Source organism: Chiloscyllium plagiosum, unplaced genomic scaffold (assembly GCF_037043375.1).
Source record: "Chiloscyllium plagiosum isolate Xiang-an unplaced genomic scaffold, Cpla_swu_hap1 HiC_scaffold_43, whole genome shotgun sequence".
Classification (NCBI taxonomy): Eukaryota; Metazoa; Chordata; class Chondrichthyes; order Orectolobiformes; family Hemiscylliidae; genus Chiloscyllium; species Chiloscyllium plagiosum.
In genome coordinates, this window is record NW_028270181.1 from 16,899,648 (window position 1) to 16,923,120 (window position 23,473).

The 23,473-nt window shown below is 37.6% G+C and overlaps 1 protein-coding gene across 1 annotated transcript in view; it reads right to left on the reverse strand.

Moving 5' to 3' along the window:
• Positions 1-23,473, reverse strand: part of lrmda (leucine rich melanocyte differentiation associated) — an 889,883-nt gene that overhangs the window by 841,635 nt on the left and 24,775 nt on the right. Inside the window, exon 2 of the mRNA XM_043678940.2 lies at positions 20,492-20,592. Within this exon, the coding sequence (XP_043534875.1) occupies positions 20,492-20,592 (101 nt within the window). The remainder of the gene's footprint in view (positions 1-20,491; positions 20,593-23,473) is intronic.

The following is a 23,473-nucleotide window of genomic DNA, read 5'->3' on the forward strand; positions in this document are numbered from 1 at the left end:
ATACTTTATGCCAATGGAGATGTAAAGAAAAAGTCTTTCCCAACTTCAGTCAAATCTGCATTACTTTCAGAATCAACCTATTGATACACTTCAATGCCAAGGCTGGCCATGCGTCTGATGTCTGGAGAGGAACCATTGGGAAAATGGAGTTGATAAAAACTAAGACCAGTTGTATCCTCCTGCTGTGAATGCCCAGCATGATCTCCATAAGATCATAGTAATAGGAACAGGACTAGGCCATTCAGCCCCTCAAACCTGCTTCATCATTCAGGAGGATTATGGCTAATTCAAAGTTCCTCATGACCACTTTCTTGCCCTTTCGCTGTAACCAGATTTCCTGACTGATCAAGAATTTATCTACCTCAGCCGTATACATACACAAGTACTCTGCCCCCAATGCCATCTACGGCAAAGATTTCCAAAGACATTTAACCCTCGGAGATGAAATTTGCCCCCATTTTCAGTCTTAAATTGGTGCCCCTTTATTCTGAGACTGAGCCCTCTGGTCCTAGATTCGCCCTTGAAGGGAAATATCCTCTCAGCATGTCAAGCCCCTTCAGAGTCCAATGAAATTGCCTCTCATTCCTGTAATGAGTGGAGTTAGTCTTTGCTCACAACAGAATCCCTTCATACCTGGATCATCCTAGTCATCCTTCTCTGAACTGCCTCCAATGAAATAATTTAGGTAAGGAGTCCAAAACTGCTCTCAGTATTTCAGATAAGGTGTCAACAGCACATCGATGTTGCAGTAAAACCTCCCACTCTTATACGTAAACCCGTTGAAATAAGATATTCTATTTGTCTTCCCGATTGCCTGTTGCACCTGTGTTTCATGCATACTTTCATATTGCAGCTTGTCTCCCTTTAAATAACATTCTGTAATGTTGTTCTCCCTTCCAAAATGACAATTTCACATTTTCCCGTATTATATTCCATTTTCCAACTTCTTGCCCACTTTCTTTTCGTAAACTGTTAATGTCTATCTTACAACTTGCCTTTCCATTTTTTTATACGATCTGCAAATTTGACTATAGTACATTCATTGCCTTCGTCCAAGTCATTACTATATAAATGATTGCAGTTCCAGCACGGATTCCTATGGAACCCCTCTGATTATGGGTCAACAACCTGAAAACGGACACCTTATCCCCACTTTCTGTTTCCTGCACATCAGACAATTCTCTATCCATGCCAATATACTACCTCCAACATCATGGGTTCTGATACTTAACCTTTTGTGAGGTAGTTTGTCGAGTGCCTCTGGAAGTCCAAATACATCTACTTGCTTCTTCTATCCATTCAGGTAAGATTTCCTTGAAAATGCTAAGAAATTTGTCAGACATTATTTCCCTTTCATGAAGCTATGCTGACTCTGCTTAATTAGATTATGGATTTTCCAAGTGTGCTGCTATGACTTTGCTAATAATTGATTCCAACAATTTTCCAACAGTAGATGTTAGGCTAATTAGCCTATAGTTACTCACTTATTGCCTCACTCCTTTATTGATAGGGGTGTCACATTGGCAATTGTCCAATCCACCAGCGGTTTTCCAGAATCCAAGGATTTTTTTTGTTTGAAAGTTACAACCAATACATCCACCACTGTAGCCACTTGTTTTAGGATCATATTCATCAGGACCAGGGACTTCTCTGTTTAGCCCCATTATTCCAGTATAGAATATATTTCATTGAAGAACTTGTTCCTAAGTTTCATTTTTTGACATCTTTGAAACACTGTCCATTCCTTTGTCCTATTTCCAGTCCTGCTAAAATGACACCACTGAGTGATCTCTTCAGTTCCATCTTCCCATTGCACCACCCCCAAAATAGTCCTTAATTCTTTGTTTTTACTGGAATGAATGTTCACAAGTTCCAACTGTATTATAAATAGGACATAATAGCTTTCTCTCATCAGTAGTTTCATCCTGCAGTTAAGGACTCTGTGCTGACTACCAGGTTGATTAACATCTTGTCTCCATAATCTCATCTCTGGTAACTGGCCTCTTTGGATTGAGTGCTGGATCTCTTGGTCATCTCTGCAGGAATCCCTTGAGATAGGGTCCTCGGCCCAACCATCTTCAGCTGCTTCATCAATAACCTTCCTTTAATCAGGTCGGAAGTAAGGATATTTATCAATTGATTGCACAACATTCAGCACCATTTGCGACTCCTCAGATACTGAAGCAACAAGATCTGGACAACATCTAGACGTAGCTGAAAATGTGCTGCTGGAAAAGCGCAGCAGGTCAGGCAGCATCCAGGGAACAGGAGAATCGACGTTTCGGGCATAATTCCTTCTTCAGGAATGAGGAAAGTGTGTCCAGCAGGCTAAGATAAAAGGTAGGAGGAGGGACTTGGGGGAGGGGCGTCAGAAATGCAATAAGTGGAAAGAGGTCAAGGTGAGGGTGATAGGTCAGGAAGAAGATTGCAGGTTAGGAAGGCGGTGCTGAGTTCGATGGATTTCCTCAAACATCTAGACTTAGGCTGACATGTAGCAAATGGTCAGCCAGATGGATCTCAGAATGATTGGGGCTGTTAATCCGTTCCAATCGGGGGACCTGGCTGACATAAAAAGGTTCAGCACCTACTGACACACTGGTGCCTGACTCTCTATGTGGCAGTACTTATATTCATGGACTGTTAGTGTATAAATAACAGCTGACTTGGTGGAGGGACATCAGTCCATGAAGGGTTACTTCAGTTACCATCACAGAATTGCCCCCATTATCAACCATTGACCAGAAACTCAACCGGACTTGCCACAAAAAGTGGCTACAAGAGCAGGCCAGAGGCAAGGAATACTGTGGTGAGTAACTTATCCCCTGAGTATCAAGTCATGGAACACTCCCAGCTTGTCTGGATGGGTGCAGTTTCAACAACACATAAGTACCCCACTTGGTTAACTCCACATCCACAAGCATCCAATCCTTCCCTGATAATGTTCAAGAGCAATAATAGATATGACTTACAAGATGCACTGCAGAAATTCAAAGACCCTGAGACACCACCTTCCAAACCCACAACCACTTCCATGCCGGAGGATGTGAATAGCCCAGACGTGGGAACACTCCCACCTGCAAGTTCCCCTCCAAGCCACTCACCAATTCTTCACTATTGCTGGGTCAAACTGCTGGAGTTTCTTTCCTAAGGGGACAGTTGGTCAACCTACAGCAGGAGTTCAAAAAGGCAGCTCACCCTCACCTTCTCAAGACCAATTAAGGACAGCGATGCCCATATTCTCTGAATGAACTTTTTCTTTTACAAAAGTTTATGTATTGACAACCTATTTAATCCTTCTCAGTTTTAAACCCTTCTAGTGTTCAGGTTTGCACCTTTATCACGATGCCAGGGTGGCTAAACACAGATAAAGTATTTTGACTCCTCTACGGTGTAACCTGCCTCTCGTTTTGATCCCTAAATCAGCCCTACTGCTTACATGTTTTGACTATTTATGTACCAAGAGAAGCCTTAGGGATTTCTCTGAAAAGCTTCAATGGAAAAATAGTTAGCCCCTTTTCATAAACCATCTTTGCTTCCTTTACATGCTTACTCATTCCCTTTCTGAACTTGGATTAGTGGTGCTGGAAGAGCACAGCAGTTCAGGCAGCATCCATGGAGCTTCGAAATCGACGTTTCGGGCAAAAGCCCTTGCTTTTGCCAGAAACATCGATTTCGAAGCTCCTTGGATGCTGCCTGAACTGCTGTGCTCTTCCAGCACCACTAATCCAGAATCTGTTTTCCAGCATCTGCAGTCATTGTTTTTACCCTTTCTGAACTTGCTGTCCTAATTGAATTGTAGTTTTCAGAAAAAGGAATTGGATAAACACGTAAAGGAATTACAGGGTTATGAGGAAGGGCCAGGGAGTTGAACTTGCTACTTTGCTCTTGCAGTCAACCAGTACAAATTTGACATCTCAAATGCCCTCTTTCTGTGCTAAAACTATTCAGTGATTCTGTGTCTCTAAATGTATTTTTCCAGTATATGAAAGGATACTGCCTCGATGATGACCTATTAGCAGGGCAAATAAAGATGATGCTGATTCAAGCAAACAAGTTGCAGGCAGGGCTGCAATTATAAATTGGTAGCAAAGTCACCCTGTTGGTCAAACAATGATGAATTTAAAGTTGAAGAGAGGGAAATAAATGCATATGGTGGAACAAAATATACATTACTACCCTTATCCAAATCATTCATTGCTGGTAAGGATGTAAATGATATTGAAAAATGACTCAATCTTGCACTAATAATATTGACTTCATTAAGTACGCTTGATCCTATTTTCGATGTTGAATGCTGTTAATAAGTGGTTGATCTTATAAGATGACTGATATAAGAAAAAATGAATCAGGAGATAGTAGCAAGTGACATCACTAAAATGACCATTACTTTTTCAAGAAAACAAATCATAAATTCGCCACAAACAAAAATAGAGGCTGCAGGAAAAGCACAGCAGGTCTGGCAGTATCTGTGAAGAAAAATCAGAGTTAATATTTTAGGTCTGGTCTCAGAACTATTAGAGCTGAAAATGTGTTGCTGGAAAAGCGCAGCAGGTCAGGCAGCATCCAGGGAACAGGAGAATCGACGTTTCGGGCATAAGCCCTTCTTCAGGAAATGAAGAAGACCTCACTTTCTCCTCTCAGAACTATTAGCCATATGCAACCTAACCAATCCAAGATTGACCATGAACTGTTCATTTGATGTGTGCATGCATCATCTAGCCAATTAAAAATCTAACCATACAACACTTAGACCAATCTTGGTTCAAAGACATCTCTGACCATGCCAGTTTGGCAAAGGTTAATAATTAACTTTTCGGTAATGTCATGCACAAAAAGATAGAAAGTAGGAGAAGGAAAAGACAGCATCGCTGTCAACTGAGAGAAATGGTATTTAATCTTGAAGCAGCTGAGGCAACTGTCCGGTGTAGTTTCTGTTCTACTTGCTTTGGTGATTTAATAAATTGGCAAACCTGGTTTAAAAATATATGTAGCTACAGTGGTCTTATTCTTAGTTGGGCCACAAATGTTAAAATTAAAAGTTAAATTGATTTTGGACTCAGTGTAGTATTCTTGGAACTTTTCCCTAATTTGTTCAAAGCAGGTCTGTGAATTTTACTGAAGGGATTCACTTACCAAAACCAGAGTACAATGGGCATAATTACACAGTACTGTCAGTACACCTCATCAAAACTAAACAATAATTCATACTCAGGCAAATAAAATGATATACAGCATGCTTATTTTTTTGTCCCAACCTTCAGACCAAAGTTAGTTTTATTCAGTCTCCACTTCTAACGGTTTCTACAACCTTATCTTCCGATTCATTTTTTCCTCTTTGTTAAGTGACTAAACATTTAGAAGTATTCCTTTATTTTTACTAACAACCCTGTGAACATGAACTCTCAGACCTGGCTGAGACAACTGAAACAGCACAAGAAACTGGAGAGCATGCATTTTTCAAACAAGACTGTGCATCAATAAAAGTTCAAACCAGATGACTAAAATCTGCCAATGAAGGTGGTGTCTTTAAGTAATCCCAGCTTGGACTATAGACATTGAATTCAATTTTGCGTATAGGACAAATAAAACAGTGGTGATTCCGCACTTCAGGTCAGCATAAGCTGACAGCTACATTTGCTCACTACAATTTGGTCAACATTGATCCAAGCTGCAATCATACTTAAACAAGTTTGAATTCAGTAGCTACTGAGAGATTAGATTAGATTATATTAGATTACCTAGAGTGTGGAAACAGGCCCTTCGGCCCAACAAGTCCACACCGATCCTCCGGAGAGTAACCCACCCATTTCCCTCTGATTAATGCACCTAACACGATGGGCAATTTTAGCATGGCCAATCTACCTAATCTGCACATCTTTGGACTGTGGGAGGAAACCCACGCAGACACGGGGAGAATGTGCAAACTCTACAGACAGTTGCCAGAGGCTGGAATCGAACCCGGGTCCCTGGCATTGAGAGGCTGCAGTGATAACCACTGAGCGACCGTGCTGCCCATATGGAGTTAATGCTACCGGGAAATATAAATTTGTCATATATTTCAGGAGTGAAGTCAGGAAAAACAACTACATGCAGAGGATGATTGAAGTTTGAAATATTCATTTATAAATGACAATTGATGTCAGGTCAATTACTAATCTTAAATCTGAAAGTGACAGACTTAACAAAAGGTGTTAAGAAACTTGGGGCATGGGTGGATAAATGGAGTTAGATCAAAAAGGTCAGCCATTAACTCATTAAATGGCAGGACAGAATTAAGAGGATAAATAACCTTTCCTTTCCAATATTCCTATGGAATAGAGTTTCAGGTCCAGTCTCTCATTCCATCCGATTCAAGAAACACAGCAAAAAAAATTTCCTAAAAGCACCTTTAATCTTTATATCAATCTTGTAGTGGTTATCGATGGATCACCACTAGATCAATCTCCCATACATATCCAAATTACCTATTCACAATAGTCTCTCACTTGAGACAGTATTACGACAATGGGTAGATCACAAGGGATTAAAAAAGGTGTTACAGTATGCTTGAAAGACAGAGGAATCAACATGTATTCAGGCTTCAAAAGGCAAAACTAAAATAACACGCAACAAGGTATCAGTACCATCAGGAGCCACCCCCATGTTTGATGACCATTATCAATTTACTGTAAACTTTTTCAAATGATTCATTTCATCATGCAGGCAACAAAAGCCCAAACAAATGGTCATCATTGGACCATATTTGTGCTAGAACAATGCTTCTACTAGTCTCTCTGCAGTTTCTGATCAGCCTCACTTCAAGAATTGGTAGAATTGTTAACTGCAGGTATTGAAATTTTTCAGAAAAAGTGGTATCAGAGGTCTTGTACATATCACTGGACTCAACCTACATATGGTTAATGAGAGGCACTCAACTATTTTCAGTAGAAGGCCTAGATGTCCATTTCTCAGCATAGTCCTAAATCATCATGGGGTTGATGATGAAATGAATGAAAACATTTTGATTTCTGCCTCATTACAAAGTGTAAGATTTGATTCATTGGTAGCAGTCAGAAGTCTGTGCTTTCAGGTCCCAGTCCAGAGACCTGAGCTCATAATTTAGGTTGACACCACAGTGCAATTGAGAGAGAATGTTCCGTTGCCAGAGGTCCCATTATATGGAATATTAAATTAAGGCTTTTGCCGCTTGTTCAGGTAAGCCTAAAAAGATCCCATGGGACTATATACAGAATAAAGAGAAATCTCTCCAATATCATGACCAATATTTAGTAACTGACTGTGCTAAACCATCTTGTGCTGTTGAAAACAACCATATTTTAAATAAATCCATAAATGTCTGGAAAAAATGAGGAGACTTTTTTGTTCTTTAGCTCCAGTCAAATAAGATTCGGTCTATGGTCCAACAAGTTCTGAACACATCATCGTACTTGAAACGTTAACTTTGTTTGTCTCCACAGATACTGTCAAACCTGAATTTTTTCAGCATCCCCTTCTTTTTATTTCAGATCTCAGACATCCACAGAATTTTGCTACTATCTGTGCTGGGGTCCTCTGGGACACACCATCTCTCCAGCACTGCAAAGCTCTTAAATCAATACTGCCATCAATCTCAACTTCTTTGCTTGTAAATCGCAGGTAATCTGTATTCAGGAATACTTAACACCCAGTCTTCACCTTCTTTGAGCCAGATCTCCATTATCATAACATTACATTTCAACCTGCCTATCTGCCCCTGCGGCTCACCTCTCCTCTTTACCACAATATCCCTACAGTGGACTTCATTATTTTCCTGCTTACCTTACAATTTCCTATTCCAGTACTATCCAGCCTTCCCAATTCTGTGTACCTTGGTATTCATTTCTTATATTATCCTCTGGTTCCCATACCCCTGACAAGTTATTTTGAACCCTCACCAGTAGCATAAACTAATCATTATGCAAAACAAAAATTGCTTGACTGCAACTTGTCCAGATTCCATCTCCCCAGGACTAGTACAAATGTTCCAGGAATCTGAAAGGTTCCATCCTCCAACATCATCAGTTCTTTACTTTGCTCCCCATAATCACAAGCGATACCAGGAGTGATTCAGAGATTAGTATTTCTGAGGTCTTGCTTGCCAATTTCCTACCTAGATTCCTAAGTTCTGACTGCAAGGCCACAAGTACTTTTTTCCTTTTGTTGGTATCCACGTGGACCACAATCACTGGTTATGCACGATTACCTCTCAGAATGCTCTGCAGCCAGAGATATCCTTGATCCCAAGACCTGAAAATCAACATACCATCCTGGAGTCTACCAGCCTGGTCCTTCACAACTTCAAGCAGTCACCAATTTCCTCTCCCCGGCACTCATTTAAACTTGGTGGTCACACTATAGTTTATACGCTATCTGCAAAGCTCTCAACCTATCTGATACACTGCATTAATACTTTAATTTCATTCATATTTGACTACATGTGTATTAAAATCGAAAACTTAAAACTCAACTCATGTGATTCTTTGTTATGTGACTGTAGTTTTGGGACAACTCTTCCCACCCAGCTCAAGCAACAAATTAAAATTTGGATCATACTTCTGTGTTCAACCACTATGAATTTAATGTCTGCAGTACTAAAAAGTGAACAATTTAGCATAATTATTACTGATCCAGCAATAAAGGCCCACAAATAGTTTCTGGCAAAGTGCCTTAAAAATGTAGGCTGTCTACAGCCATGCCAATAGAATTATAAAATATATATAATATTGGATTTTCTAATACTGACCCAACAAAACAATTTAACATTGAAAGAAACAAGATAATTAACTGCCTACATTATATGCTTGGTTGAAATTGATAGATTTCAATAATAGGAATATAATTTAATAGGAATATAATAGGAATAGGAATATAATAATAACTTATTGCATTCACAAACAGAAAAATAACAGGCATAAAGATAAAATGCATTTGCATTGTTCTCCACAGCTCGTAAACCTGGAGAAGTTATTGATTACATTGCAAACAACTCCCCTCAAGTTGATTTCTAGTAAGAAATATTGTAAGTTAGGTCTTACAGTATAAACTAATTTGTTCTCAGCTTTTGACACATGTACCCATAGGTCAGATGTCATCCTTCACAAATGAACACAACATCAGGCATCACTTTATACAGCTATTGTCCAAACAAAATTGAGATCTGGGCGTAAAAGGACATGACGAATAAAGTTGGAAGAAAGCACAGCAGAAAGAAAGAGACATAAAACCAAACGGTAAAGAAACTGGTGCCAAAAAGCAGGAATAGCTATCCTTGTAAAAAAACCAATTGCAAGTGCTTAGAGAATCTACAGACTGCTGATGCAAGCAAAAGGAGTAGGTCAAATGTGCAACGAGCACCATTGTGTGAGTTATGCTGTGTGCGCGCAAAGCATCCTTACTTTGAGTTGCCTTTAAATTGTAGTAGATCCTATATTCTTATGTCCTTATGATGATGGTGCTCAAATGCTCTACACTGAAAATACAAAGTCTTCCTCAATGAGTACAGGTGGCCAAAATCTATTCAGGATAAAAGGTGATTGTTGATCATAATCTCAACAAACAGACCTGTAAATTTACATAATGACTACATTGAAGATAAATACAACACCATGTCCATATGCATTCATTCTAACGCTATATCACAAACTGGCTTAACAATCAGTAAACTAAAAATCAAGATGGATGACACTTCCAAAGGCTAGGTAAAGCAGGTTTTGATGTGAAAGGTAAAAGGTAGGTGAGAGGACAATGACATATCCAAATTAAGTCATTTCAAGCATATCATAAAGAAACAGGATTGAGACAAAGAATGACCCATGACATAGTGGCAATAGGGTGTCCAAATCTCTCAATAATTCCCCCATTTAGCCAAGATAAATGCATAACATGTTGGACATGGAAAGGTAACACTAAATTGTGAGTTGTCATATGATCTCTGTAAAGGTATAGCATTCTGAAGAATCAACACCCTTATTAAACTTCTTCGTTCTCAAACGCACTATTGTAGAATAGAAAATAGGTGCATTAGGTGAGAGACAGGCTAGGATGCAACACTTGAAAAGTTAGTCTAGGACATTAAAAAAATTACTGATAAACCAGAAATGTTGTACGTGACTGTAAACAGAATCATTGTTATGATGATGTCACTTTAAAAGTATTATTTTGTCCTGGGTTTTTTTTTGAAGAGAGGTGTAAAGGCAGAGGTGCCAAAGTGGCTACTGGAGATGGCTTAAATCAATAACTTAGGAGGCCTTTAGGTTTCCTTTTAAAAATAAAATTTGTAACAATGGAAGGGGAGTGGCCATTTCTCACAGATCTGCTTTTCTAGATTTTTTTTTAAAGCTGTACTGGGTCGGTTTGGTTTCCAGAAGGGTGGGAACTTCAGAAAATGATTCCTATCCACTACTTTTTCTGAAATCTCGATGTTATTTCTTCCTGGATTGGAGAACTGCACATAAGAATCTGCGTCTGAATTTACCATTTTGCTTAGGGGCACGTTTATGGGATATTACTATATTGGAACAGTTAATTAGCAATTGGATCTGTGACTATTATTTGTTTAATTTTTCCAATAGTTACGTTATTCTAAATTCCTCTTTGTTTGTATTTTAACTATATAGTGCTTAAATAAATTGTGCTTTGCTTAACATCAAGTAGTTTAACCAGTTGCATCATATCTGGAACATGCACTTCACATCTACCTTTAACATAAGAAAAAGTTAGGGTCCAGGTTAACTTCTTAAAATATTTTTGAGGGGGTCTGGTCTAGTCCATTACAAATTGAGGGCTCTTGTCAGGATCAAATTCTATAATTCCAATTTGGGTTTAGGATTGTTGGACTCAAAGGGAGCTAGTGGTAGCTGTTAGTGTATTTTGTCAGGTGTTAAATTTGGTTGGTTTAAGCAGAGTTTGCCTTGTGTAGTAATGGCTGTTCCAGCCACAGTTTTCTGGGGGTCGAAAAAGTGACTTCAAGTTTTACAAAAAGTGAGCAAGGCAAAGCTGTTGGAATTGGCAGGCAAGCTAGAATTGGGGTTGCCTCTGTCTGAGAGAAAAAGGGGAGGGAATTACACCAACTTAAATTTGATGGAAATGCCATTAGAACCTTTGGAAATGTCTAGAAAGTTTGTTTTCTGACACCAATTTCAATCTGAGAGGGATAGAAACCAGAGGAAAGAGAAATCTTCAGGTGGTAAGGGAAAAGTAGATCTTATTGAAGCTAATCAAGATAGTTTACCACAGGGGGAAAAAAGTAAATTCAGGCAGATTCTTCCATGCAGTTTTCCAGTACAGGAGGAAACAACATGGAGAGATTTCAGAGAAAGTAGCAGGTAGAAATCTTTTCCAAAGCTCCAAACCTTCTGACTGTTACAGCAAAAAGAACTAGAAAGTCTGATCTGTGACACCGAGCCATTCCCCTTCCACTGTTACAACTGCTTTGGAAAGAAACCTAAAGGCCTAAGTTATCGACTTAAGCCATCTCCAGTAGCCACGTCAGCACCTCTACCTTACCAAACTCTTTAAAAAAAAAACTCAGATCAATAACGTTTCTAAAGTGACAGCATCATCATATGTGGATTGATGGGTATTGAAGCTTTTAAAGTCGTCCTTCAAACATAAGTAGGAATTGCAATGAATAAAATATTATGCACCCAGATCAAGTCTTTTTTTTTATAACACAAACAAACCAGATAAGCAATAACAGTCAGAGCAGTGACATACATTTTGCCATTTCTGAAAGAGAAACACCGAAACACAGCCTCCACTCTCTGATGGATAGAAAACCAACTACAAATTGACAATAATTGGCAGTGTATTCAGGGAGGAGCTAATGTGAAAAATGGAAGACAAATTTGTTGCACCAAGGTCCACGATCTTCCAAGATTAGCTTTAAGGTTTTTTTTTAAGCACAAAATTTTTGGTTTCACTTGGCATCTCTGTCAGGTTATACGCAGACCGAGGTTATGTGGAGCAGAAAACAGGGACTATACATCATAAGATGGAAATGTTTTATTTTTCAATAATACAAACGTTTCTTGCTTGAAAGTAGTAGAAAAATTCAGACTGCATTCTGGAGAAAATGCTCAGCCCATGACACTGAGCATTGTACAACATTTTTGTCAACATGAAAAAAAATTAACAATTTCAGATGGCATCATAAACATTCCCAAGAAACCTGCTTATGTCCATATAAAAGTATTACTTGCTATTTATCCCAAAAGGTTAAAATCACATCAACAAAATTCACACCAATTTTATTTTTTCGAAATAGCAAGGCAGGCATGAGGTGAAAGAATAATTTTATCGAAAACCGATCCTTTCAAAAATTGCAACTTGCATGTACATACAAATTCTTCAGTTTTGGGGAGAAAGGGATATTTATGGCATTGCCATTTCATGGAGGCAAGAATCATTACTTTGGCGTTACACAGTTAAAGTTTCAAGAGCACGAGGATAGACATAAGAAATGGGATATCAACGTAAAACTTATGACTTCTTTTGTTCCCATTCTACATATGTCTTTACATGGACCAAAATTTAAACAAAAGAATTTATCAGGTTACAGACAATGCAGATTGCATTCCAGTTAAATAATTGTATTTCCCTGACCTACACTGCATCAAGAAGAGCAACTGACATCCTCAATTTTAAAATATAAACATACAATGTCTGGAGTGTCTCCATTCCTTTCCCAAAAGAAATGTACTCTATATAGCCATTTGTATGTGGGAGTGTAGAATTTCGTGTTATTAAAGATACTTTGTTATTCATGAAACTTTATGCTTGAAAGCCTAATACTGGATTAAGCAAACTGCATAGGACCATAACAGTTAGCTAATTTCAATTATTTTAAATTGGATAACAAAATTCTGTTTTACTCTTTAAATATCTGTGTTAAAAAGTGATTATTAATTCATAAATTAAGTTGTTAAAGTATCCATTTTTATCATGTTTAGGAAGCCTTACAGAATGTAAGTAAAATTTGAATTGTGCACATTTCTTACCACAGAATTATATAATTTAAAACTTAGCATAAAAGGAAGAGTAGAAATTGTTCAATTGAGTTTTTTGTTTCCAATGCAAGTCTATTGTATGTTTGTTGTAAAATCCAAATCACTTCAAAAGCCAAAGCAATTTATTTTTGTCGTGAAAATATAATCTATTTCACTTTGATTGTGAGCTATCCATCCTGTCAAATGCATCAATTACAATGAGACTTGAAATTCATGACTCACTGCAGTGGTGATATGTTGCAGCTGACCTAAAATGTGAATAAATAAGTTTTAAATGTTTAGAAATACACATTATAACAAATATTTTGAAAGTGGTGATCATCTGGAATACTTGCAATTGTGAAGTTACAGTAATAATTCAAAGAAACAAAACAAAGTAGATTAAAAGAAACATAACAGATTTCACATGCCAGCAAAAATAAAATATTTTGGTTACTAAACATTGGTAATACTGGTAATGCATTTAACTAACTTTTTCAGGTAGAGCTCAACCACCTTATAAAGTACTGAACCATTTGCTCCGTGGAAAGAAGTTCACCTTCCTTCAAAATAGAAAGGTCACACAAATGTTAGACTTGAGGAAAACAATTAGCATAAGCATGTGTTGTTCTGTTCCAAACCTAACACCAGAGTTTGATATAAGAATGCCAATCAGCATCTTGCAATTATAAGTCTGGAGTTAACAAACTAATTGCCTGGCCCTTCATTTTTCACAAGGTAGCACTATTATATCAATATCGCCTTCACAATCTAGTAAACTTTCAGACTATTTGGCCAAACCTTTAATTTGCTATTTAAATATCACCATGCAAACAAATATTTCATTTATCAATTTGATCACAAAATGAACGACTTTATGATTAAAAACTATCAACTGTACAATCCCCAACTCTTCAGTTGCATGTCAATATTTAGCAAATTAGAACAAAAAAAAGCATTCAGGCTTATTTATTTCATCCATAAAAAAAATTTGTACAATTTAGAAATAAATCTCAACATAACTGTTATAAAAGCTTGCTTGAGAAATGTAAGCCATCCTAGAACCTTAAACAAATTAGATTTCTTTTTCTTTTGGATAAGGACTTTAAGATCTGGATGTTTTTCTTTTCCTTCCCCCAAGTTATTTTTTAATTCTGGTCTTGTTTTTGTATTTTAAGATGGTGCCATAGAATGGTGACTTCGTATACTTTCCACTGTTCTGCTCCATTCTTGTACTTGACTAAATGTGACAATAAAATCTAATTCTAATTCTCGATTTTTCAAACTTTCAATAAACATGCTAATAGATTCCAGTATTACACACTGGCTTGCATTACGATACAAATGTTACGAAACTATTACAAGATTAGGCTATTGCTATCCTGATGTATGTTGATGTACCTTCGGAAAAATGAAAGGACAGACAATTTCATGCAATGTTACTTTCAAACCACTGGTTCATTAAGGGTATTAATTCTTTGATAAGTACACATTTTTACATGACACACTAGAGTTATATCTCAGAACAGAGTTTGGCAATTATTAATATCTGACAGAATCATACCCTAAGTGAATCAATTAAACTACAGTATTCAGAAGTTTAACAGAGATAACTGTTTCAGACTGCAATTTTCACATGATAAAAGGTGACCATTCAGGCTTCTTTGAAACCTGACAGGTCAAAAATAATCATAGAAACAAAAGCACCTTACAACCATCATCTCTCCTCTTTACTTGTCAGATCAAGTTTACTAGTGTTTGAACTGAAATGGCATCACCGTGCCAACTGCCACGAGATGACATTTCATGTCTTGACAAAAAAAAACTTTTTTTTCTGTTTGCTCCATATTAATGTGTCACATTTATTGATCAAGCCCATTCCTGTAGCCACAGAAAGCCTTTTGGTTTACAAATGGGAAACTTTGATGTTCTGAAGATAATAAAAAGACCAAAATCTGCAAACCAACTACATGCATCATAAAAAGAAAGATTTCTACGCCATAACATCTTTATTTGACTTGGCAGCTAATGAGTGTGACACTATAACAAAAAAACTCTAAGGCTAACAGTTCATGGAAATACTTGTACTTTTTAAATCAGTTGCCTTTTATGCTCAATTAAACTCTATAGAGTCCGACACATTTCAATTGTGAACTGCAATCAATAAATTTTGAACAGTAAAGTGAAGTTAGAAATGTGCATTTTTTTTCAAAACAGTGAAAGGTTTAGCAATAAGTTTCAATTATTCATGAAATTCAAGACAGCCTAAACAATTTTGAAACACATTCATTCAGAAAGTAAGGAGGCATGCAATGTAGAGAAATCTGGCTGTCTGGATACAGGATTAGCTGGTCCATAGAAGACAGAGGGTGGTGGTAAATGGAAAGTATTCAGCCTGGAGCTCAATGACCAGTAGTGTTCAGCTGGGATTGGTTCTAGGACCTCTGTTCTTTGTGATTTTTATAAATGACTTGGATGGGGAAGTGGAAAGGTGGTTTAGTAAGTTTGCCGATGATACGAAGGTTGTTGGAGTGGTGAATAGTGCAGAGGGCTGTTGTAGGTTGCAACAGAACATTGACAGGATGCAGAAATGGGCTGATAAGTGGTAGGTGGAGTTCAACCTGGAAAAGTGTGAAGTGATTCACTTTGGAAGGTCAAATTTGAATGCAGAATACAAGGTTAAAGACAGGATTCTTAGCAGTGTGGAGGAACAGAGGGATCTTGGTGTCCATGTCCCCCCAAGTTGATAGGGTTTTAAGGTGCATGGTGTGTTGGCTTTCATTAGCAGGGGATTTGAGTATAAGAGCTGTGAGGTTATGCTGCAGCTCTATAGAGCCCTGGTTAGACCACACTTGGAATTCTGTGTTCAGTTCTGGTCACCTCATTATTGGAAAGATGTGGAAGCTTTAGAGGGGGTCCAGGATGCTGCCCAGGCTGAACGGCATGACTTTTGAAGAAAAGTGGAGGAAGGTAGGGCTTTTCTCATTGAAGTGAAGGATGATGAGAGATGACTTGATAGAAGATATTTAGAGGCGTAGGTAGAGTGGATAGCCAGAGACTTCTTTCCATGGTGAAAATGTCCATTACAAGAGGGCATAATTTTAAGGTAACTGGAAGAAGATTTAGGGGAGATGTCAGAGGTAGGTTCTTTACACAGAGAGTGGTGGGTGCACGGAATGCACTGCCATCAGTGGTAATAAAGTCAGATACATTTGAGACATTTAAGAGACCCTTGGATAGGCACATGGAAGATAGTACAATGAAGGGTACATAGGTTAGTCTGATCTTCGAGTAGGATAAAAGGGCAGCACAGCATTGAGGGCTGAAGAGCCTATACTGTGCTGTACTGGTCTATGTTCATTATATTCTTTTATAGTTAAATTATCTTTTAAGGTTTTAAAGAAAACAAAAGGAATGTTTCAATTTTTTTTAGATGGCATGATCGGTATGCGTTCATCAGATGCAGTGTATGAAGCACCCTCAAAGAGAACATTCAACAAATTAGTAATTGCAAAATAACTTCACGATTGATTATGAGCTCTTATGGGTGACGAGAATATGTCAATCCGAGATCTTCAAAGTAGGTGCAAATGTTTTCTCCAGCATTGTGGCCAGCTTAATTTCGAAGATTCACCAACTGCATGGCATAGAATGCAATTAAACTCAAGCCTACAATCAAAGATGCAACTCTGGTGATCTTGTCAGAGATGTTGACATTATTGGAAAACTTTGGACCAGCAAAAGGATAGACCCCAGGGTTTTGGGCAAGATAAAATTAGCTTTGTGACAAATAATGACTGGGAACTCAATGGCATAATTATTTAGCTCAGAGGTTTCTACAAAATGGTGTTATTACTGAGCACAAAACCATGGTACAGTATTTTGCAGTAAGATCAGATCAGCACTCATAACATCATATACATAATAGGGAGTAAAACAGAACTTCAGATTCTAGTTCAATTTTGTTCTGAGATTGTGGTAGCACAGATGACATTATCCATTATTCCATCATGCTTCATCTGCAAGGGTTCCCAAATGAAGAATCAACAGAGGTAGTGATTAAAGACATTAACAGATTGAAATTTAAAAACTACTTGTATATTTGCCATAATAGTCAAGCTATTTGGGAATGAAGGCAAACCACTTAACAGGTCAATTTTCAGCTGTTACTTGACCTCCTTTTAGGTCACATATTTAAACATGTCCCAAGCTACCATTCCATTGAATGACTGGTCCAAATAACTATTCAAGTCAAAAATCTTAAGGAAGTAGCAGTACTGAAGTTCACAGTGGAGAGATAGGCAATGTAGCCAATTAAACCTCAGCAGTAGCTTCATGTACTTACCAGTCCCAAAACTTGCCAAATTTAGGCTGAGAATATAGATGAAAAAAGTGGCTGTATTGCTACAGGTAGATAGAAAGCACTCCATATCATATAACAAACTTATATGCATTTCTCAGTTAGATTTGGACAGTCTTGAGCATAATAAATCTCTTAGAAGTTAAAATACCTCTCTGACAAAGCAATAACTATAAAGTATCAATTAGTCTATAAATAACAAGATCTGAGGATCTGAATATATTTATTACTTTGAGTTTCAGTTAAGAATCTACAATGTTAAGTCAATTATTGTGAAGTTATTACTGTTAAATTAGTTATACAAACATTTATGCACTATATTTGATTCCATGATGCATGCATACCTGAATTCCGAACATATATTACTATTTTCCAAGTTACTGAGGAAACCTTGACTTTTCTCAATGGAGCCAGATGTTTACTAGTAATGTATAAAAACAAAAAAATAAAACAAATCACTATCCTACAGATTTACCCTACATAGGCTTTCAAAAGTATAGTTCTAGGATTCTCATGCTGTTCTTGTGTTTTGGATAAATTCCATTGATACTGCAGCCTATTGCATCTCGAGTTTCCAAAAGATATATTCCAAGTGAAATTAGGTCACAGAAACATTAATGGGGCAGCACTGTGGCTCAGTGGTTAGCACTGCTGCTTCACAGCACCAAGGACCCAGGTTCAATTCCAGCCTTGGGCTACCGTCTGTGTGGAGTTTGCAAATTCTCCCACTTCTACGTGGGTTTCCTCCCACAGTCCAAAAATGTGCAGGTCAGGTGAATTGGCCATGCTAAATTGGCCACAGTGTTAGGTGCATTAGTCACAGAAAAATGGGTCTGGGTAGGTGACTTTCGGAGGATCAGTGTGAATGTTTTGGGCCGAAGGGCCTGTTTCCACACTATAGGGAATCTAATCTAATCTAATCTAAACATTTTGCTAGCTTCTCATGAGCAAAATAGCTGATGTCCATTGTACAATATAAAATCCACAAACTTCTGTGTTGTTGTATACTATTGACAAGAACCTTTGGACATTCTGCAACTACTGGCTACTATAATCTGGCCCTGAAAATAAGCCAAGGTAATTATAACTACAAAATAGTTTGAGTCTCATCAATGACAATGAACTACCCAGATTTTCTTTCCACAAATGTGAGAACACCACAATGCACAAATTACTTAGAATGGATCTTTGAATCATGTGAAAGGACTCATGGAAATAATTCTATTTCTTCTACAAGAACAAACTGCTACCCTTCAGTATTTTTAAATGTTACCAAATATAGCACATGACCCTAGAAATGACTGATGCCAACATTAGTCGATGAATATAGGTGTATATTCTTCCTCTGTACAGTTAAAGCAAATTACTTCCTTCATTAAAATAGCTGAGAGGTATGTAAGTAGTATAAGCGTAGTAGGTCACTTGACCCTCCAGACTGCTCCTACATTCAATAAGATCATGTCTGATCTGACTGTAATTTTAGCTCACTGATCTGCATGCTGCCCATAACCCTCAACTACCTTATCAGAAATCTGTCTAACTCATCCCTGGTATTCAATGACTCAGTGAACACTACTGAGACAGAAAATTCCAAAGAATCACAAACAGAGGAAATTCCTTTTCATCTCCATCTGAAGTGGTGACCCCTAACTTTTAAAAACAGTGCTCAGAGAACTAGATTCCCCATGACAGGAAACTCATCTCAGCATTCATCCTGTCAAGTTTCCTTCAGAATCTTGTATGTCTCAAAAAGACCATTTCATTATTCTAAATTCCACTGGGATCCAGCTACTCGATGTTTCTACTTAAGAAACCCCTATTTATTCAAGGAATCAGTCCAGGGAATTTTCTGATTTGCTTTCAATGCAAGTGAGTCCCTCCTTAAGTAAGGTGGCCAAAACTATCCACAAAATACCAACTATTAAGCAGTAACACACATTTAAACTTTTCTTGTAAATGAAACAATAAAAGGTTTGTCCTCTTAGTAGCCAAAATGAACAGGAATACCAATGCAGGGGAGAACACAGGCCCAGCACAGGGAAGAGAACAACCCCAGCAGAAGGGAAAGATCAAGTCCTCATGGGAAAGCTCAGTGGGGAGAATCTACAGACCCATGGTTAAGGAAGGATTGTAATACTGAACTTCATTTCTTTATTTTCCTACTTCATACTAAGAAGAAATGTAATGTTAAACTTTTAACTTATTTCTTTACTTTTCTACTTTACACCTAAGATTTTGAACCTTTTTTGTTAAGATGGCACTAGGAATGGCAACTTTGTACACTTTTCACTGTACTCCTGTATCCCTATATTTGGGAGTAGGTGACAATAAACCCTAATTCTAATCCATTTATAGATATATGTATTAACATATAAAATTATATTAAATGTTCCAGATAAAAATTCTTAAAATGGTTCGACTATGCACACAGTGGAGCCAATCTTGAAGTTTTCCCATTAAACTCTGAACACTGAATGCTGGTTCAGCCTTACCTGAATAGAAACTTACAGCATGAAGAAGGCAGGCAATCCAGTGACCAATCTGCAGAGCTAGAGAAAGAGAATTCAAGCTCTTTTTGTTCCTCGTAAATTGAGGAACTTGATGATTTGTCTGAGTGGCCTCCAGGAAACACTGGTTTAGCTGTATTATATTCAGTATAAGATGGGTATGGTGTGTGCCATGTGACATGCTTGAAAGTCAAATGTGCTCTTGAACATGATTTCAATGTTATTCAGCCCGAATGCCACATTTCAAGGTCATCTCAAATTTTCAGTTAGTCAGAACATATGTATTTATTGCAAGTTTTACATCATGACTTGTACTACTAGGTAAAGACAGAGGGATAGCAATTAGTAATTATTCTCAATGCTCCAGTTACAAACACCATCTGATCAAGCTGGTATTCTAAAACACAAACATTCAAATGATCCAAAAGTAGAAAATATACAAAGGTGTATTAAGCTCAGAGAAAATCCAAATTGACACGTATGATGCATTCATTGCTCTTTTAACTTCACATGTCACAAATACGACATTCATGGAATAAGAATGTGTGTTGAATTTAGGTAGTGCTGTTTATACTCTTGATATAATGTGGCGTGATGATGCTTATGGATTACAACCTTACCGTAGTAGATTGAAACTAAGATCTAGACGCTTCGTGAAATGCCCATAATTCCTCCCAAGAAATTCTGGAATACTTTCACAGTCTTGACCAATATAAGACACCTGTATAAAACACATGAAAAACATTAAGTTGAAAAAGGATGAAATCATATTAATCTTTTGCAATAGATATTTTCTGCAGATTTTATTCTATTGAATAGCCCTGCAAAAATAATATTGATGGGACGTATTAACATAGTTTTATCCAATATATTAATTAAAAGAATGAAAATAAAAAAAAACAGAACATTACTTTCACAAGAATCAGCAGAAAGCTTTTACAAAATAGTTAGAGTACTGTAGTTGGGCAACTTTTTTTGAATTCAAGAAATGGATTGTAGTTTTAATCTGACCTAAAGAATAAGAACATAACATTAAAGCTATAAATAACCACATAAGCACTACTTGTTCAAGATCTTTAGTTATTTTTAACTTCACATCCCCATTTGTAACATTGGAAGCTGCATCAAACATTCAGTTCAAAAAATTGAAGAATTATTCAAAATTGAAGATCTGTTAAATCATTGTAACAGTTGACTAAGCTCAAATTGTCAGTAAATTTCAGTAGTCTTTTAATTACAAAGCAAATTTTTTTTAAAGTCGGATTAATTTGCCTGATCATGTATATTTACAGTCTTTTGAAATGGATGGGAAAATGGAGTGCACATCTAATCTCTGATGCATTACACAAGGTAAATGATTGTTACTTTTGTAATATGCCATTCCATTTATCACTTCAAATGAAGAAACACAATTACACTTCTGGAAATTGCTGCTTTGTCATGAACACAGGTCAAATGTTGGAAGAAGAATTCAAATATAACACTATATAAAAATGTAATTTATTCTTTTGTATGAATTTCCTTTTGGACAGAAGGAAAATCTGTCATAAAAAGGAAACTTCAGAAACAATAGGATAAAAACGCTGTGATGCACTAGGTGGCTCCTAAAAGATGGAAAAGAACGAATACATTCCAGCAGAATTTTAAACTTCTTAAAAATGAACAAAACCATGTCCAGTTCCACAGGTACAAATTGAGTGAAGCACTTAATATACCTGCTTCCCATTCAGTAATTACATCAATAACTTGCGTTCCTTCAGTTCTTATAGGGTGTTAAGCTGTCCACTTTGTGGAAAGCAATTCAAGGAATGTCTTCTCGATGAGGTTTTGGGGCAGTTTGTGGCAGACTCTAATAGGGAACAGGCAACTCTGGATTCGGTGACGTGCAATGAGGTAGAGTTGATACGGGAGTTGAAGGTGAAGGAATCCCTAAGGGGGCAATGACCACAATATGATTTGAATTCACCCTGCAGTTTGAGGGGGAGAAGCTGGAATCAGATGCAACAGTATTACAATTGAGTAAAGGTTATTACAAATATAAAAGAATGGAGCTGATCAGAGTTGATTAGAAGGGGAGCTGAGCAGGAAACATGGTGCAGCAGCAGTGGCAGGAAGTTCCGGAGGTATTAAGGAAGCACAGCAGATATTTATCCCAAGGAAGTAAAAACATATTTAGGGGAGGAGTCAACCATGGTTGACAAGGAAAGTCAGGGACAGCTTAAAAGCAGATGAGAAAGATTACAAAAGATATGAAAATTAGTGGGAAGCCTTTCAAAACCAGCATAGGACAACTAAAAAAAAATCAATCAATCAATGGTGGTGGTGGGGTAGTGGGGAGGAGAAGAAGAAATGGGGACAAGCTAGTTAGTAATAGAGAAGATTGTTATATCTCTGCAAATCTCTTGCAAACTAAGAGGGGCAACACTGGATGTTGGACCACTGTGAAAAAAGGCTGCAGTGTAATAGCAGTAATGGGAGGAAAGAAATGACGGAGGAACTGAAAGACACCAAAACTTCAAGAGGGGGTCAGGGGCTAAAGGCTAGTGTGGTGACCACGGAGAAGAAGGTGCTGTGTATGCTAAAAGGTCTGAAAGTTACCAACACTGTATGGACTATATTGTAAGGTTCTGAAGGAAAAGGCTGAGGAGATTGGGGAGGCATTAGTTATAATATTTCAGGAATCACTGGAGTCAAAGGAGGCCCCAGAGAACTGGAAAATGGTTATTGTAACACCCTGTTTAAAGAAATGAGAAGTTATAGGGTATTTAATTTGATCTCAATCGTTGGCAAGAGCCCATTAAGCATGTGATTGCAGAGTACTTGGAAATGCATGCTAAAATAAGACTAAGTCTGCATGGCTTCATCAAAGGCGAAGTTTGAATTCTTTGAGGAGGTAATGAGCAAGTTAGACAAAGAAGAGCCCAGAGGATGCTAGGGTCTATTTGAATTTCCAATGGTCTTCCCAAGGTGCCACACAGGAGGCTGCTAAATAAAACAAGTGTCCTCTTAAATAACATAAGAGGCATGGTACTGGAATACATATGGATTGACTGACTGGCAGAATGCACTGAAAGTGGTATTTTACAAGATGGCAACTAATAACTTATGGAGCAGCTTTGGGGCCATAATTATTCAAGTTATGCATTAACCATCTGGATGAAGGAACTGAGGGCATTGTTGCTAATTGTGCAGATGACACATAGATAGGTAGAAGGACAGGTAATGTTGAGGAGGTGGGGAAGCTGCAGAAAGATTTGGACAGGCTGGGAGAATTGGCAAAGTGGCAGGCAGAATATAAATGTGGCAAAGTTTGCAGAACAGACTTGATGGGCAGAATGGCCTAATTCTGCTCATACATCTTATAAGTTTGCACTTTGGTAGGAAGAAGTGAGGCTGAGACTATTTTTTAAATAGGGAAAGGCTTGGAAATCTGAAGCACAAAAGGGACTTAGGATTCCTAGTTCAGGATTCTCTCAAGATTAACATGCACGTTAAAGTGGCAGTTAAGGTGGTAAATGCAATGTTAGCATTAATTTAAAGGGCTAGAACAGAAGAGCAGGGATTTACTGCTGAGGCTGTATAAGGCTCTGATCAGGAATACC